Source organism: Scophthalmus maximus, chromosome 5, assembly GCF_022379125.1.
Source record: "Scophthalmus maximus strain ysfricsl-2021 chromosome 5, ASM2237912v1, whole genome shotgun sequence".
Taxonomy (NCBI): Eukaryota; Metazoa; Chordata; class Actinopteri; order Pleuronectiformes; family Scophthalmidae; genus Scophthalmus; species Scophthalmus maximus.
In genome coordinates, this window is record NC_061519.1 from 17,906,034 (window position 1) to 17,924,393 (window position 18,360).

An 18,360-nucleotide genomic window follows, 5' to 3' on the forward strand; every position below is an offset into this window, starting at 1 on the left:
CTTGAAAATCAAATCACTACAGACAGTAAATTAGTCCTGTCGTGAATTTCCTGAGAAGCGTTTAAAATGGTCTTCATCAAAGTTGCTGAAAAAGTCAACTAAGAAAAGTAAAGGCGACATGTTTGAGGGAGAGATCCGGTGATGGATTCTAGCACAGTACACCAAGCGTCTCCTCTTTGTTTGGATTTAACTTTCCCCAGCGGTGCAACAGAGGAAAGAGAGAGAGAGAAAAAAAGGAACAGCTCAAAGGCTTCTGGGAGTTTTTGTCATGTCTCCCTCCAGACAATATGTTTGCATGCACATATCAGACCCCGCGAGAGAAAGAGGCAAAGACAAATACATACAGAACACACACAGAAGTACACGCACATGAAACAGTTTCTCTCCCTACACACACACACACACACACACACACACACACACACACACACACACACACACACACACACACACACACACACACACACACACACACACACACACACACACACACACACACACACACACACACACACACACACACACACACACACACACACACACACACACACTGAGAAAAAGGAATATCCTCCCAGGATCATTAGGTCTGTCATGCTGTCTAATTCTGATCCACCTACAAAACTAGAACACTACTATTGTGATACATCACTCGTCATCTAAGGGTGTTTATGTCCCCATTTACAGTGCAGCGCAGTTTGTGTACAGTGTTGTACATAATTATAGATAAGCTTAAATATTAATGACGGAGCCTCACAAACAGCTTTTGTTGCTCTAATTCACTGTTGTTTTTTATTTTGTAGTGCAACTTTTTGAAACGGTGACAGAAATCTGAGCACCTGGGGTGATGAAGAAAAAACTAAACAAGTTGTCATATAAAAGGAAATAAATATATATACGACTTTCAAAAGCATGAAGAGCTGTCAAACCTGGCAGATCAAGATATTCAGGGAAAATGGGGTGTTTGAGAGCCACTTAGGGACAAACACACAAAGCTTCGCTTCCTACCACGTGTTTGGGACACAGGGCAGTCGGGAGCGTTTTTGGGGGCATGTTTTAAAATTAATTGAAAAGAAGAAATGAAAATGAAAAAAAATACTTCTGGGAAGTTAAGTCTGTAATATATGCGTTCAACCAATTTCACTTGTTTCCTTTGTTGCTCTCTCTCCCACTGCCTGCTTTCTCTCATTGTCCATGTCTCCCCTTCCCTCCCTATCTTCTGTCTTAGACAGACATTATGACACGCATAGCTGTTTACACTGACCTGGTGACCACCAAGCCTATAAATATGCTTAATTAAAACAGTGGAATTGGTCACAGCTTGGCCATAATGGCTATCACACGGGGAGAGGAGAATCTCATTTGTGAGGGGAAGTAGAACATGATGCAGATGTGCTCTTGTCACTTTCAGCACTCATTAAGGCCAGGGAGCCTCGGATTGTCTTTGAAGGAATCCTTTTAAAAGACACTCCAATTAAGGTACGTGTCCTGCGGGCGACTGAGAAGAGGGAGAAGTCGTACAGTACCCCGGTCCCTCCACTCCTCCGCCGATCGCGGCACAACTTAACACATGACTTACATTCTCATGTCACTTCCAAGGAATGATAATGAAATTGGAGGATGGAGGGAATAAAAGACAGCCCAGCTTAAAAGGGACAAGGGAATCTCACGCAGGAAAATGTCATCTTCGCTGTTGTGTAACTTCAATCTCATTGTCTCGTCCGTGGAGGAAGTGGGATCAGTGGGAGAGGAGCCTCCGACTGCAGCTCCTCCGCATCGCTGGAGGAGGTGAACTTGTGCGTTTCCTCACAAATGAACTGCACTCAGAGAAATGTCAGATTTAAGCTGTGGCTAATACTGAGCATTCATCAGTTAATGAATCTGGTTAATTAATCCAGTCTGGCAGCATTGTCAGTGGCTCATTTCCTTCCGCAATGTGAAAAGCTACTGTATCTGAAGCCAACGCAAAGGGAGAAGGAGGTTTATTATCAAGTTTCACATTGCAATGTGGCCTTTGCTAGAACGCTGGGACACCTTTTTTTTTCTTCCCATAAGGGGACAGCTGCCTTTAAAACGAGAGGACCGTGGATTTTATATTTGGTGAGAGTATATAGTGAAGCTTTGCCTCGTTGTTGCTCTAGGGGTGGCCAGCAGTTGAGGGTCAGAGAGAGCGCTGCACAGCCAGCCCACTTGCCCTCCCCATCAGCACCTCATGAAATATCTAGACTTTGCTCCATATTTTAATGGGGTGAGGGAGAGGGGTGTGCAGGGGTGGAGGCTGTGTGAGTGTGTGTGATGGTGGAGGGTCCTCTGGAGAGTTTCGAGGGGAATGGTGGTCTGTGCATCTCAGTGCTTATTTTTTTGTCTGAAAGAGGAATAAAAGAGGAAAGAGAGAAATGTAGGCAGAGAGAGGGAGAGCAAGAGAGATTATTCTCCTTTGGAATCTGGATTCTGGGGCACACAGGCCCAGGAGTCAGTCAATCTGGCGGGTCTGAGGGGGGCGGCTGGGCGGGGGGTCCTAGGAGGGCTGATTAGACGGATGCTCTCCCATCATCCATCTCGACAGGCTGGCGAAAATTGGCTAGCCCCTCGCAGGGTAGAGTTCACGGGGGGAGGCGGTGGGGGAGGATGTGGAGCGGTGCACTGGATACCTGTCACAGCCTTTGGTCTGTTTCAGGATCTCAGCAGCAAATTAATAAAATATCGTTCCTGCTTCCCTTTACCTGCCGTGGCAGCTCTCCCTCTCGCCGCTCCTTCTCCCAGCTTGCACTGGCCCTTTGACCCCTCCGACTACTGTGAGAGATGAGGAGCCCCGGCAGCCGGCGAGTGGACCAGAGTGTCAGGGAGAAATAGGGAGAAAACTCCAAACTCAAGAACCGGCAAAGAGAGAGGGCTTCCACTTCTCTCTCTGCAGGAAGACAGCTCCACTTCAGACAGACTGACAAACGACTGCCCCGTGTCAGCGAGACATTTTGAAGTGTGATGCATGGGAAATGGCAACTGCAAAAAAACCCAAAACAACTAAAAACAAGACTCCAGCCCGCACTGTTTGTTGAAGGCTTTAAACTATAGATAGTGGGAAAGTCAATCTAACATTACTAAAATCTGAAGTTCCATCCTGACATTAAGATGGAGCTGTGAAAACACATTCATTTACTTTGAGCTGGTCATGGTGTGAATAAGCTCTGACATTGTGGATTTTTCTGTATGAATGTGATAAGAAACAGTATATGTACTAGTATCTATAAGTACTGTGAGAGAGTGTGAGCATGCACTCACATGGGACTGCCTTTCGGAGCATGGCACAGGCTGAGCATGATGATTGTCTTATCCCCCAAGCTCATCCCTGCTCTCCTTTCATAACCCCCTGTTTCACGACAAAGTGCCACAGGTCTTTCATGTCCTGCTCTCGTCTCTCCACACAGAGTGTTAAACACTATAATCATGCACGAAACAACACCTCTGGGTGGTGGAGATCACTTCATTCAAAAAAAAAATGTCAACCAAACAAACATAAAAAAAAAAGTCAGAAAACATCCCGAGGTTATTTGAGATTGTTTACAGGTACCTGCAACAACCCCTGCTATACGGAGAGCGCTCGTACCAATGAGGGATGAAAATGTGATAAACAGGAGGCCTTGGCATGAACGAAAAGACTCCATTTTGGTAGTCTGCGGGAGTGCGACGCTTGTTAAGTAACCTTCTATGTGGTGGAGTTGCATGGTGCTGGATCGGGGGCGTGTTTTATTCATAGCTGTGGTGCTCAAAAATAACCAGCCGATAATGATCACATTCACCTTCCTCCTGGCATACAGACGCCTCTGTGTTTACAACCTGAATCTCAATATGAAAATCGTTGCCGATCAATAGGCTGCCGAGTATTGGATACTTCCTCTGGCTACCTGCTAATGGAGAGTGCTGCTAATCCAATTTTCAGATAGGGGGACTTAGAGGATGTGGTCAGGAGCTGCTGGTCTCTCGCTGCGCTTAAGGCAAATTAAGCATTATATCCGTGATTGTACTGAACACGGTGGTTATAGACTACTCATGTTTTAATGATTTAGCTTCAAAAGGTAATAGAGAAAAGATCTGGATATGAGAAGTGTGCCATGTGTATGGTAGAGAATCCCCCAAACAAAACAGAGCTGCTTGAAAACACCACCACAGTGAAATAATATAATAAGGCCTGTTTCTTTTTTTTCAGCTTCTCCAAGGACCAGCGAAAAAGATTGCTAGAAAATGGATTATCTCTCTAACATTGCGAGTTCATAAGTCCAACTACTAACTTTGTTGAAGGGCAGATATGGTCTCCCAGAGGACAAAGCTCATATTTAGCCACGAGGCCTCCTCTGTGATTAGGAGGGGAGATGCAGGCGTATTGACTCAACTATGTTTTTGCCTCTGCACTGTCTGTAATTACCTCTTCAAAAACGAGCATTCCACTAATCCTCTAATTCCAGATATTTTAGTGCTCTGCTGGTCTAATAAGCAAATCAAATCGTATCTGCACATCACAAATGAGTTTTGGAAATGGACTGAAATAATTCCTTCTGAGTCTCTCACCCCAGCCGGGGTGGGGGGGGTGGGGGGTGGGGGGGTAGCTCGGTGTTTGGTGTTTGTTAAGCTGTCATGTGTGGTTAGCGGTCGCAGTTTCTGCTGGTGGCCCTTGTGCTCCGCCAGCCCGAGGCTCACCTGTAACTCTGTCTGGAAGAAGAACTTCTGTGGGCAATGCGAGCAGTCGTAGATCTTATCCTCCTGGCCGTGGGCAGAGAAGATGTGCTGCTGGAGCTTATTGGCCTGGACGAACACTGCGCACACACAGAGAAAGGAGATACGGAGAAATTCATAAACGTTAGCAGAAATTGTTCACAGCCTTTCCAAGTGTTGTACAGACTGGGTTTCACAAAATCACACCGTACTGTTGACTGTGGTAAACTGGAGCAGGGCCTTGTTGCCTGCATTAAGGGAACGAAGGCAACATCCAAATCACATCTGCCTTAATAAAAAATGAAGACTATGTGACATGGCATGGAAAATTGCGTAATTATAAACAAATGAATACACTATCAACAATAGAAAAAAAAATACTTTGTTACGAGATATATAATTGAAACAAAGGAGAACAATTTAGGTGTTGACAGTAAAACTAGAGTGGTCATATTCGTGGTACTAGACCTCGCGAGTGGCATAATGTTTTGGGAATAATGATGCTCTTTATTTAGCAATACTGTGGGGACAACAAGCCAGGAAATAAACAACTACAAAAAAAAAATTGGCATGGCTTCAAGTGGAAAACATGGCCTCCATTAGTCTACATCGCTAATTATATTGACGATATAAATATTCATGATGTTGCACTATTTATTCATGCAGACTCGGGCAACATCCACCATCACATAAACACACAACTGGCTGGCACTTAAAACATATACCATACATTTGTGCTTTAATTAAGTCATAGTCCACACTAGAAAGCCGAGGGGGATGCGATTGTGTGCGTCTTGAGTATATGTGTCTCGCATGTGTGTGTGTGTGTGTGTCTCTGCACTCTCCAAGGAGCACTTCAAACATGCCGTTTGTTATCCCAGACCCTTGTGCTTTAAGGATGGCTGTCTAATCTCAAAGGTCTGGATGCTCTGGAAAAGTTAGCATGTGGGGGCTTCATTTGAATTTCTTAAAGCTCAAAATAACTTTTCTTCTAATGCATGCACCGTGGGGCCACAAGGAGAGGGAGGGGGAAAAAAAAGCATCGCCTCAAAAGGTGAGGTGTCTGTCGGAGATGGCTTTGGGGTCGCGGCAGCCCCGTGGAGGGGCTCTGCAACATTAACGTGTCCCAATTTGAGCTCACCTGGGAGAGCGGTTATTAATTATTGAGCTGCGTACACTTGAGACACACTCGGCTTCATTGAATGTCACACTCCTGACCTGGGAAATAAAAGTTTAGATCCAAAGCAGGCCCACTGAGGTGATGTCTTCAGACTGCTAATGTCTGTGTGACAGCTGTCCCTGCAACATGGCAGCATGTTAACCAGAAATGAACAAACCTACACTAATGAACAAACAACAACTCCGTGGTCCATTTCTGAAACTAATGACCACAGCAATATGAAGACAAACATAATTGCAGATAGATGGCTGCTTTCGCAGTCTGTTACAAAACATTTGAGCTCAAGGTTAAGGCCTCGGCTACAACGCATGTTTGTTATGCTCCATAAAAGGACGACAATTTTCTTTGTGAATGCTCTGAAAGAAGAAAAAAATGCACTGATAAACAATATTTTTTTCCCCCTTTTGCTGTGTTTTATCTGCATATTCTGTTCAGAAGCAGGTCACAGCAGCTGCAGGAAGCATTCATTATGTCTTTGGCTAGAGGAGGAAAAAGTCAATACAGCAAAAATAAAAATGGATTAGAGACTTGGGGGGGCCTTCAAATACTGTACAACAGGCCTAAACACAACTGAGATGTCAAGTTCGCTGTTTCTCTCTGTTTACATGTGTATCTGGTCCAGTTCCAGGAAGACACACATTTAACATGTTGTGTGCATTTATCAAATTATAGTGCTGTGGATTGCCAGAGGCTAAAATGAATTAATGGTACCCACAAGTCTCCTGCAAGACCAAAAGATTCTGGCCAGACTAAGGCGAAGATGTAAACGAGAGCTCAACAACTTTTCAGCTAATTCATTTAGTTCAGCTTTGACAGATTTAAAAGCTCATTCCAAAAGATTCCAAAGATGATTGCAAAATTGAGCATTTGCTCATATAGAACCGTGGTTATCACTTCATAATTGTGAGCGTTTAACAATTTAGATGCTTTGCCTTTGTCATCATCGTTTCTTCAAATCACCATGCGGCTTGTAATGAAGGGATAAGCTGAAACGTGGGGGCAATGGAGGGACATTCTATTTGGCATTTGGCCGGACGGGTCACGTACGAAAAGTGTTATTGCACTGCCCGTTTAGAGAGGAGGAACAGAGGCTCGTCTTCCATGTGGGTTAAAATGAGGACATACAGAAACAGGGAAGAAATAATCCAAAACCAAACAGGATCAGTGGCTGGCCATTGTGTCTGTCCCTGCTGAGAATAGAGAGAACAGAGAGAGGGAGGGAGAGAGAGAAAACTTTGTGGAGTTTGTTGGCCATGGAGCCAGAGCAGAGCTGAACAGAGCGCTGAGCCGGGTTGGGCGTCAGGGGTGTCAGGGCTGAGGGGGCTGAGGGGGCTGAGGGGCCAAGGTCTCCTCGCTGTGGGGGATATTAAGCCCTCTGATTAGATCTCAGGGGCCGCCCATGGCAGACGTCTCCTTTACTACAGGCCCCAGCTCATCTTTATTTTGGCAGGGTGGTGCTCTCTGCAGGCTGCACTGCACCAATACTAAGCTGTTTGTGCAGGGAGGGGGAAAAAAAAGGATAAACTTTTTTTTCCCCCTTTCTCCTTTTCATTTATTTATTCGTCTAGCCTACATGAGTTCGTCTCTGCCTAATCTAAGAGTTCACAATGCAGGGGCTGATCCGAGTGTTCCGAGGCAACACAAACAAATCAGGCTGCGCAAGACGATTTGCCGCTGTAAGCTGATAACCACTAATATTCCGTTAAAGCTAAGCCTTTGTCAATGTTTTGGATGTGAGCTGTCATGATTCTGACACCACACAAGCCGAGTGTGGGCAGCAACTGAACAGTAAGCTAATTAAACTACTGAGTTTGTGCATCCTGTAGTTTGTCAAGTTTGCACTTCATGCTGTGACATAAGTAAAGCGCTCGCACACACACACACACACACACACACCAACATGCACGACTTTCATCAGGCACACTTTCTTCTGTTTTGTTTGTCTTAAGCACATATTCCCAATCACAATTTCCACACCAGCCCTCACTACTGCTCCTAAGGGTGCAGGCAGACACTTCTAGCTGCAGGCTCCCCCACTTCTGAAACCTGTCAAATCTGTCCTGGGAGAGTCAGCCTCTCTCTCATCATCCTGGGGCTTATGGACCTCTCTCCATTTACCCGCCCTCCCCTACGCAACTCTCTTTTCCTCCTCCTCTTCCCCACTTTCATCTCACATCCAAACTTGCCAGTTGGAACCTTCTCGGCTGCCTCCAAGTTTTGTCTCCTTTTCTCCTCTATTTTGTCTCCCCTCATCTGCTGTCTATGACTTACTTTTCCCCTCCTCTGGTCTGGTTTGCCGTAGGATTTGTCCTCCCTCCGTTCCCTTCGGTGTGGATTGACTATAATCAGGTGTGTCAAAGAATGAAAATCACTTCCTGCCCCCCACTGAGTTTCGGGTCATGGCGGGGTGGATCAAACTAAAACATGGGCATCGAGTGGGGATGATCTTTTTAACAAAGAGTAACCTTGTTAATGGAGTGAACTCAATGACCCAGCAACTATCGCTGCCGCCACCTAGTTTGATCAAAGTTTTGTTTTTAATGTTCAGACTCATTACGTCATTAACAGGGATCCTTTTAACTCCGTAAATTAAGTTTTCGGAAGAGTGCGCGCAACGACTCACCGACGGCAACTCGTCCACACCGACTAAACAAAATGAACCTCAAAGTGAATTGAGACGTCCTCCTGAAAGAAACGACCTCAGCAGAGCTTATTACGACCACGTACTTTTAATGTTAGCCGGCGGCTGCGGTAATTATGACAGGAACAAAGGAGGAAGCGCGGTGAAGTAGTGTACAGAGCAACAACGTCCGAGCAAGGAGGAGGATGGGGTGAACAGATGAGTAGGCAAAACACAGGGGAGCACTGTTTCCTGTGTGAAACTGATCGCTATCCGTGACTTTTAAACAGAAGCTCATCCCCAAACCTAAACAAAAACAGTGACGGTTTCACAACCCAAAAAATGTGTTTTTCCTGTGTTCTTGTATAAAATTTAAATCCTGAACTGCCTTGTGCTTTTAAGTCACTAGTGTTGTGGACTTGTTCAATGTTAAACAGAGACCACGACTTTCCCTTCACCTTAACCAAGTGACTGAAGAAACATCATCTAATGTCATCATTGAGCTAGTTGCAGATATTGTAGGTGCATTTTTCTAAAGCATTCAGTGTGAACATCTTATTGTGTGATATAGCTCTACATATAATAATAAATTAGCTGTTGCAAAGTAGTACTACATTGACATAATGACTCGGAAACGCCGCAATGTAGAAAAAAATCCAATACAGACGCTGGTATGTAGTCTGGTGTGTGTCTTTCTTTCCTTTATTGCTACTTTTATTTGTGTGTACGATCTGAATATTTTTTCACTATTGTACAGTATGCCTTAAAGCCTGCTAACACAACATTAATTAAACAATATGGTGTTTGTCAATTTATGTTAGGGTGTTAAACCTGTGTCTTTGCTCTACTTGAACAAATATATTCAAGGACAGCTGTCAGCAAATCTCTCAATTTCTCCTCTTCCTCCGAGTGCACTGACTTCAGTCTGTCTGTCCCCCACATCCCCGACAGAGGGAGGCCTTTCAGTCCATAGGCAGCCTGCCGTGCTAACGTAGGCTTTCGCCCATCTGTCTGTCTGCTCTGCGACCACTGTCCTGAGGGTGTACTCTGTCTCTCCCTCCTCCCCTCTCCCTCCCAGCATCCCTCTCTCTCATGTGCTGTGATCGATATGGACGCGGAGGGAGAAGGGGGACCTGTCTGTCAAAGCTGGCGGAGGAAAATGAAGGCTCAGATGAAGGAGGCATGCTCTGTATATTAAATGCCCAGACCCCTGTGAGGGATGGAGGGGGGTTCGGGGTGGGGATATATCAATAGGCTTTTGCTAAAAGAGAGATAAGGCCAAAACAGCAATGAGGAAAATGGAGTAGAGGGAGTAGGTGGAGGGAAATGGAGACAAGGGAAATGAATAAAGAGCTTAGTAGCGAGGTGCATGAAGAGGCAGAAATGTGAAGAAGAAGATATTTGGGAGCAAAATGCTAAATGTGAGGTAATGATGTTAATTAATATAACGAGTGGATGAGATACAAATTAGTTTTTTGGGTGATGGGTGGCGGGGGGTGGGGGTGGGGGGGGGGGGGGGGGGGGGGGGGGGGGTGGGGGGGCGGCGGTGTTGGCGGCGAGGGCGGGAAGCACAAGAATGGGAAATGAGCTGAGGAACCAAAAAGTGTGAGGAAGAGTAAAGAGCTGAGAAGGGAGAAAGAGTGAAGAGCTGAAGTTAACGACTTTGCAGATTTCATTATAGAGATAGTTAACCCTGTTGACACTGAAGGAGGGCACCATCCTCTCAGGAGGAGTCCGGTCCTTCCACCTCCACGCACAGAGACAGATGAGATCATTACAGCTATCAGCACCACTGCCATCCACAATTAGCACATCTCCTTTTCTTTCCCCTCTCCTCCATCCCCCCATCTCCCCACAGCCCGCAGCCCCCCCCCCCCCCCCCCCCCCCGCTTTCTCCCCCTCTCACCTCATGACACTTCTTTGGCCTTGATTTGGAGGCAATTTGACTAAATAAAAAGCCACATGCAGCAAACTACTCTCAGCTTTCGCCGACCTGCTTGCTTGACCTTTAGCAACTCATTTAGAGCCCATTTGCTGTTTCACACTTAAAAAAAAAATGCTTAAAACGCAGAGCTTTGCATATTTGCATATTGAGAATGTAAATGTATCCGATAAGTTAACATGTGCACAAAAAGTGATTGCCTTTATTATCTTCCTATCAGTTTGTTGGGTTGCAAAGTCATGACACACAGACACACACACACACACACACACAAAAACACACACGTGAATACATGCACAATACGCACCTGTAAAGCAGACAGGACACTTGAATGTCCCTCCCATGCCCTCGAAGCTGTGCTCGATCAGGTGGCATTGAAGCTTCGCAGGTGAGTCGAATGACTGACTACAGAGCTTGCACTCATGGTTCAAACCTTCCTCTGCAGAGAAGAAACACAAAAACACACAGAAAAAATCATAAGCGGGGAAAATAAGCAGAGCATAAATAGCAGAGTTGTGGTTCCTTGTCTTTTTTTTCTTTTTTTTAAACGTGGAATTTAAATTTGCGAAATTTTTATGCCAAGGACTCCTGCCTGTGATTTTCATGACTAGGAAACCAAATAATATAATGTGTGATCTGCTCCCATCAGGCACAAATTGGACGACCGGCTGCGGTCCTAATTTCTCTGACGAGGTCTTGCACTTTGAACATGGAGTGTCGCTTTTTTGATTAAGTTACGTGCAAATAGCATTTTCAAATGACTACGGATTTGAGGGAAGTCGTCATGAAGGAAACTGAAAATCATTTTCATTTTGCAAATGATGAGTCAAAAATAAATCTAGTAGAATAGTAAAATAGTCTATTGCTTAAAAGGTCTACATTACATTTTGCTCTTGCAAGTTCATTATTGCAGGAACAACAAAATAATGATAATCCATTTCCATTTCCTATCAAGAAACCATCTTCTCACCTGACTGTCAAGGCTGCCAAAACAACTCTCCTATCCAACAGACTCACATGTCAACGTTTTTGATACAGTGATATGACAGTTATTATAAAAGCAAGACAGAGTTTATCTGCTCGGCATTAGAATTTTCCACACATCTATCTTGACATCAGACTACCTCGGTCGTAGCCAGAGATAGCTTAAAAAAATGTTGTTCAGGCTGTGAAACTGCACACTCATTTGCAACACAACGATCTGCTGACTCAGACTTCCACAGAACTTCCCATCTCCAGTGCGTCAATAAACGGCCTATACAATCTTCCATGGGGCCCCGACTAGTGCTCTATCAAATCCTGCCAAGCCCGACATGGCCAGCTACTGCAAAAGTAGGGGGTGGGGTGTATGCGCTGGGGACTAATCAAGAGTTTATCCCTAGATGGGAACGGCCCAGTGCCCACCACAAAGGCTCTGGGTACCAAAAGCACAAATACACAATTCACCTAACCAGCTGAGCCCCGGCTCGGGGTCCTAGAGGATCCGAGTGGAGGGTTAATCGAAGGAGCTTATGGCAAATCAGGTAAAACAAGTGTGCTGAATTTTTTAATTTGGAAACAGCTTCAAATGTTCACCTTGTTTCATCACTGTGTAAAAATCTTACTTAATGAAGGATTTTTGGACTATAATTATATTTTCAGCGGACTTTCCAAAAACCACTTGCAATATGCATGATGATCCTTCATGAGAGACTTAGAGCATATGTAGCAGAGTTTCTCACTTTCTACACCTATGGATTGATAATGAGTAATAGTGATAAAAGGAAGGACTGGAAACATCTCTTGCGGTGTGTAAGCATATTGACCTTTTTACTGTTAAACACTACCACATGTTCTTTTACAAGCTTTTCTTGCTAACATAGAAATATGGCATGGTATGTAAGGAGGTGTCTGGAGCATAAAAAACAAAAACAAAGCATAAGTTGTCATGCAAGCTCACAGACTACGTTCCCCCATGACTGTCTGGCAAAAGGTAAAAGCTGATCAAAGCAACCCATCACCGTTTGAAAGGGAAAGAGTCGACGGCGTGTTCTGCAGTCATGCATTCGACAGATGAGATATTCCGTAGCCTACATGTGCGACCGAGTGCAGCAGCAGGCATTAGTGGAATAGTGGGAGGAGGGTGGCACGAGCGCTTCCACACAGCCGTGCGAGAGGATCACTGCCCTCTTTGATCACCATTCAGTTTGCTTATCTGTGTGAGGGTGTGCACCGAGGTCAAGCTTGCGGCAGGGTTCACAGATCTGTTACTTTGCCATATGCGCAGCCCTCATTTGACCCTAGTGCACAACACTGTCTCTTTGGAGACCTGGCCTGCTTCATTATGCAGATAACTCTGCACCTGCCTGACTGACCTTGTGTGTGTGTGTGTGTGTGTGTGTGTGTGTGTGTGTGTGTGTGTGTGTCAGCGCACGTGTGTTTGTTAATGTCTGTGATCAGGTGCATCAGAAAAATGGCAAAAACATACAAATATTGTATGCTTCAAATATGAAGAATAAGGCTGATGTTATTCAATATATTTTTAATGTCATTAAAAATCTCAATACCTCCGAACCCCTCCCACTCATTCCTAATATAGATTCAGAACTGTACACACAAGTCGGAAAACGAAACAGTAATTTCCCAAAACCTCCGGAAATCATAGTTGTTTTAAAAAAAAAAAAAAGTAAAACAGCTGTAAATTGCTCATTTGTTGGGAGCAATTTATCATGGGTTGATACACATTCGGTCCTCTTGCAGGATGGTGTGGGTGGAATTCAAAATAAACTACAATGCCCATACTGATCGTAATGGAGGAACATGCCATCGAGTGCAATGGTGTGGCTCATTCGTGTGTTTTAATAGTTTTCGGACAAAAGTCTGAGGCACAAAAGGACTGAGCTGCACCAGGCTTTGTTTCCACTGACAACACTTAGGATTAATTCAGTGTCGGTTTTCTTTTTTTTTATGGGATTCATTGACAAAAAAGTTGTTGATATGTATTTGTTATTCAACTATATGTTTCATATGTTTTATACACCCCCCCCCCCCCGCCGATGGAGGATTTGATCGTGAGTCTGTTCCGAGCAGCCTGTGCAGGGCCAGGTTTACAGTATATTCAGCAGTGTAACAGGGGTTGAATCAGGCTGGCAGTCTGTTTCTTAGTGAGAGCCAAGGGAGGAAGTCAGCCTGCTCGCCCCTAACGCTGCCTCATTGGGCTGAGGTCACTTCCTGTCGCTCCCCTAGCCCTTCTCCAGGGCTGTCCAATCAGCACGGCCCTGCGTGAGCCCCCACCCCTCTCTGTGCAGTGAGCAGACTCTGGATATAGTTACAGGGCCACAGGGGACTGTCAGCTCTCTTTCTCTATCCTCGTCCTCCTACCACTCCCTGTTTCTGAGTCTCCCGAGTGTTCTCCGCTGCCACCACCCTGTCCCTCTGCACTCCTAAGAAAAATCCTTTAGATGAGAACTGCTCCTGTGCCTGCTCCCTCTAAGCATCCCTGACACCAGCAAAGTAAGCCCATCTGCATATCCACAGGGCCTCGCGTTCCTGTGGCTCATGGTTTATGTATTTCACAGCTCCTTAAAACACAAACGCTTAATATCTCTCCCATGTGGAGGACAGGAGAGGGAGAGAGGAGAAACTACTCTCAGAAAGAGTGGTCTTTATTTCTCTGCGCTGTTTACTTCTTCATCCGGGCTGAAGTTCATATGCTGCCGAAGGTTGTTTGGGACGCTGGGGCTTGCAGCTTTGGCTTGCATAGTTTAGCAAACTCTTTATGTAACAACACCACAGCTGCAGAATAATAAATTCTGTAGGTTTTGAGGCGCCGGTAAAGGTGTCTGCGAATTTGACAGAGATGTCTTAGTCTGCGTCGGAGTGTAAATGCACAGCCGTCAACTGACAGTGAGTAAAAGACTGAAACCAAAGTAACTAAAGCCAGTCTAACTTTCTGATAACAGTGTGTAGTTAAGTATGAGGCAGGGGATTGCTTAATTAAAATCTCTCCCTCAGCTTATTCGTTCCAACACCACCACTCCCCCCACCACCACCACTACCACCACTGCCCTTATAGTCTATTTAAACAATTCTGCTGAGGAACAGCTTGAATCGGAGAATTCAGGATCACTCTTAGCATTTTTCTTTGGAGGAGAACAATCTGATACTTAGATCTACACTCCTCTCTGGGGTATAGTGAATGGTTCTCTGAAGCTCACTCTTGGAGGGACCTGTGCTGATTGTGTAGCAGCACACTCTAGCAAATGATATTAAGGACATCAATCAAGGCACATCTCTGCCGAAAGTAATGAGTAAACAAGTGGGAGAACAAATTGGGGATATTTAAGAGACAGGAATGAGTTGTTTTGGAAAAGCCACACAACACAACGACGGAATTAATCAAAGCTGGTCTAGTCAAACTCACAGGTCAATGAAATACAGTATTTCAAAGCTGCTCTAAGTGATCCCGTTTATGATGAATGTCACCTTTAGCAAGAGTTTGCTCTCCGGTTCCACCATCTGTCTCATACTATTCAGCAGGATGTTGGAGTTGTGTGTTAATAAACCAAGAAGATTTGGTTTGCAGCGGACTCACTGCTGTATATACAAGCCACTACGGGATTGTGGATGGTAGCAGAGTAGACAGCTTCAGGCCTGTAAACAGTAGGTGGGTTTACTTCTCTCCTCTCTCCGCGGGAACTATCCATTAACAGATAATGGGGGGAAAATCAGAGTGATTAAGGCCCAGGGAATTATGGGTGAATACAAATTGGCTCCACCTCCGTGTGGTGCGCTCTCTTGAGGTAGAAGCCCCGCTCATGAGAAACAAACTCATTTCAGAACTACCACAAGACCCATTAAGGCTGGGGGAGACAGTGGATGGGGGTAGAAAGGTGGTAGGTGGGAGCGCAAAGGGACGGACTCCCCCTGGACCAAAGCTGATTGGAGAACTGGTGCCCGGGGGGGAAACATTATTAATATCTATTTCCTGCCTCCGCAGTTTGAGAAGGACCGAGTGAATCAAGTGCAAAATGTCGAAATTAAAGTACAAGATTTAATCATGGCACCTTGAAAACTCACCCCATTCTATCAAAGAGTTAATGTATTACATGAGCAGTGATGGAAATGTATTTGAGAGCAAGCTAATAAAATCAAAGAGATTGGAAAACTGCCACAGCATGAAAGGCAACGCGTTACCCCAATTTGCCTGTAGGGAAGTGGGCCCGTGAAAGACGTACACTGTGTCGGCAGGAGGAACAGTGAAGAGTGAAAGATACGCTAAGCGAGGTACCAAAGCCCTCGTGTCAGGGTCCCCAGTTCAGAGCACGCCTGATGCTGTTTTCCAACCTCCAGAGGGAGACGGATGGGTGAGGTGAGATTGTTGGCTGTGACATGTAAGTGGTGGTGACGCCCTCGCACAGCAAGAGCAAAGGATTCTGGGGGAACATGTCTCTCGGAGAGTGTCAGCTCTGATGCATGGCGGCTTGTTGGAGGTGCTAATCAGAGCGGGGCTATAGGCTCCTGCTAAGATCAGCCACTCTGCGCCTACATTAACCGCCTCAGAGCTCCCCCGGCTGCCGGGCCGGAGGTAGAAACACCAAGCTGACAGGTTTTGTGTGTCGAGATAAACATGCGTAACGCTTGAATGGATGTTACAAAAGGTTTGGTGGACTAGAACACCTTTTGGAGTTCACATAACGTGGTGGACAAAAACATAAGGACGCCGTCTCCTACTCCGTAACAAAAATGCACTGGGCAGACATTTCCAGTCGAATTATTTGCCAAGTTGTGAATGTGTTTAGCAATACTCTACTTTTTTACTGCAAATTCAGACTCTAAAGCCAGTGGTTGTTATTGGAGCATAAAAGACAAGAGGGGGAAAAAAAAAACTGTTTTACCCTGCACCATTTTTACAGTATGTTAAATCATTTTATACAAAGGGCTTGAAGGCAGATGTATAAATGATAGGTTTGCACTAAATCGAGGCATGCGCCACTTCCTACATGGAGCCTGGTATTTATTAAGAACCTGCTGTGCTTTGTGTTTATCTGTGCAGGGCTCACATTAGGTATATGCAGGCTTATTTGCTGTCTTATGGCAGGCAGTGCCATGACATCATACTAAAAGGAAATGAAATTCCCTTTGTAATTTTTTATCTTTCACATTGCTGTAGGCTGTTACATGTAATTGAGTAATATTTCTAAATTATGTGTCGATGTTTCTCATTCTACAAGTGTGTTGTTATTCTAGAACAGGTTAATACAAGCAGTGTGACTCAAAATGTGTTGTATAGCAATAAATAAAAAAATAAGGTATTCCAAGACATGTACTTTTAAAAGTGATCAGATTCTGATGATTTGAAACTACATTGAATTGAATTTAATGCAGTACCTTGCTACCCCGGAGAAGCCGGTGTTCCAGCAAGATCTGCTGCTCTGAACGATAGCCTGCCATTTTGTGTTTTGCCTGGACGACTTCACCTTCCATTCTTACATCTGAAACCCACGATGGCTCAAACTCGGTCAAATGAACAGTGTGTAGGTCACAGAAACAGTAGAGGCAAAAAGAAAAGGGAGAAACCCACAACAACAAAGGCAGGAGCCAAATACTTGTTAACGAAGGATGTGTAGGCGCTGCAGCTGCAGGCAGGTATGGAGGTCCAGTGGGGACAAACAAGTGCAGGCTGCTGAGATGGATTGCACTGGAGCGCCGGACCCCCTGCAGCCACACAAACACCATTCTACACTGAAATGCTCTAATTTACTCCACACATGCCTATTCTAAACTGCTGGGCTTTTTCTTGAGATGAGGAAATAAAGGTCAAGTGGCTACGACCTGACCTCCAAGACGCTCGGTGAAAGTTGCCGTGCAAAGTGAGAAAATCTTTTTGTTTTTACAAACAAGCAAAGAAACGGTCGAATGGTCAAAGGAAAACTTTTAGCAAGCAACGGGGAGAGAGAGCAGAAACGAGGTGTGAATCTAACCAGAATCTCTTTCAGGGCTCGAAAGAATGAGTGGTCGGAATATAAAAAGTTAATTATGGGCACATGCCCTGCTTCTTTTTTTTAGGCTAGGCCTCACTGTGGCATTGTCAGGCTGAGGTATGCGGCTCTATGGGGTCTGCGGTCCACACAAAGGAACAGGGAAAGAGAGCATTGCGGAGAGGCCCCTTGGCTGGGCTCACGGCATGGAACACTGTACAATTAGCCAGCCCCTGCGTTCTGCTGGCTTATAATTATCAGTGCTTGCCTTAATTGACTCCCTCAGCCTGCTGCAGAGGGACAGCCCCGTACCCCCCCCCCGCTCGACGCAGGCCACCGAGCGCCACGCCGGGCTCTCCAAAGTCATTTAGAAAAGCGCTCATATTTTCGACACAAAAAGGGGGAACATTTGGTGAGAGAGAATTCATCATCAGGTGTCTAGAGGTTTTCCTTAATAGAAAAGCTGAGTCCCACTGAGTGCGCTCTGTGTAGCGGCCAGCCACGCATGCTCAGGACCAGCAAGCCGCCATTCGCAGCGGGCCACGAGACATTAGCATAATTTTATATAACACAGGCACCCGCACTGGAAATTTAATATATCTCAGCAAATACGAGACAGGCGTTTTGCATAATTTTTTTTTTCATTCTCCTGTCTCTCTCTCTCTCCTTTCTATCCCGCTCTGTCCTCTCTCCATGTCTCTCTGCTGTCTTGTCTCCGTCCTGCCTCCCTCCCTCTCTTGCTACCACTCTCCTTTGCCCCCGCCCCCCTACACAACCACCCCGCTCTCCTCGCCCCATGGTGCTGCTCTCACTAGGAGAGGGGAAGTTCATTACCTCAGCTAAATCAGAATTAGTCCCTTCATTTTGACGGGGCGAACTTCATTAGAAAGGCCCTTCCTTAATCCAGCAGGGAGAACTGATGAATCTACATGGGGGCAATAATTTGCTTCACACA

The 18,360-nt window shown here is 45.3% G+C and overlaps 1 protein-coding gene across 5 annotated transcripts in view; it reads right to left on the minus strand.

Moving 5' to 3' along the window:
- The window catches only part of LOC118310752 (zinc finger protein 521), an 88,576-nt gene that overhangs the window by 7,464 nt on the left and 62,752 nt on the right, over positions 1-18,360 (minus strand). For all 5 annotated transcript variants that reach the window (XM_047331965.1, XM_047331964.1, XM_047331962.1 and 2 more), the window contains 2 exons: positions 10,754-10,885; positions 4,690-4,805 (listed from right to left, as the gene is read on the minus strand). In XM_047331965.1, the coding sequence (XP_047187921.1) occupies positions 4,690-4,805; positions 10,754-10,885 (248 nt within the window). The remainder of the gene's footprint in view (positions 1-4,689; positions 4,806-10,753; positions 10,886-18,360) is intronic.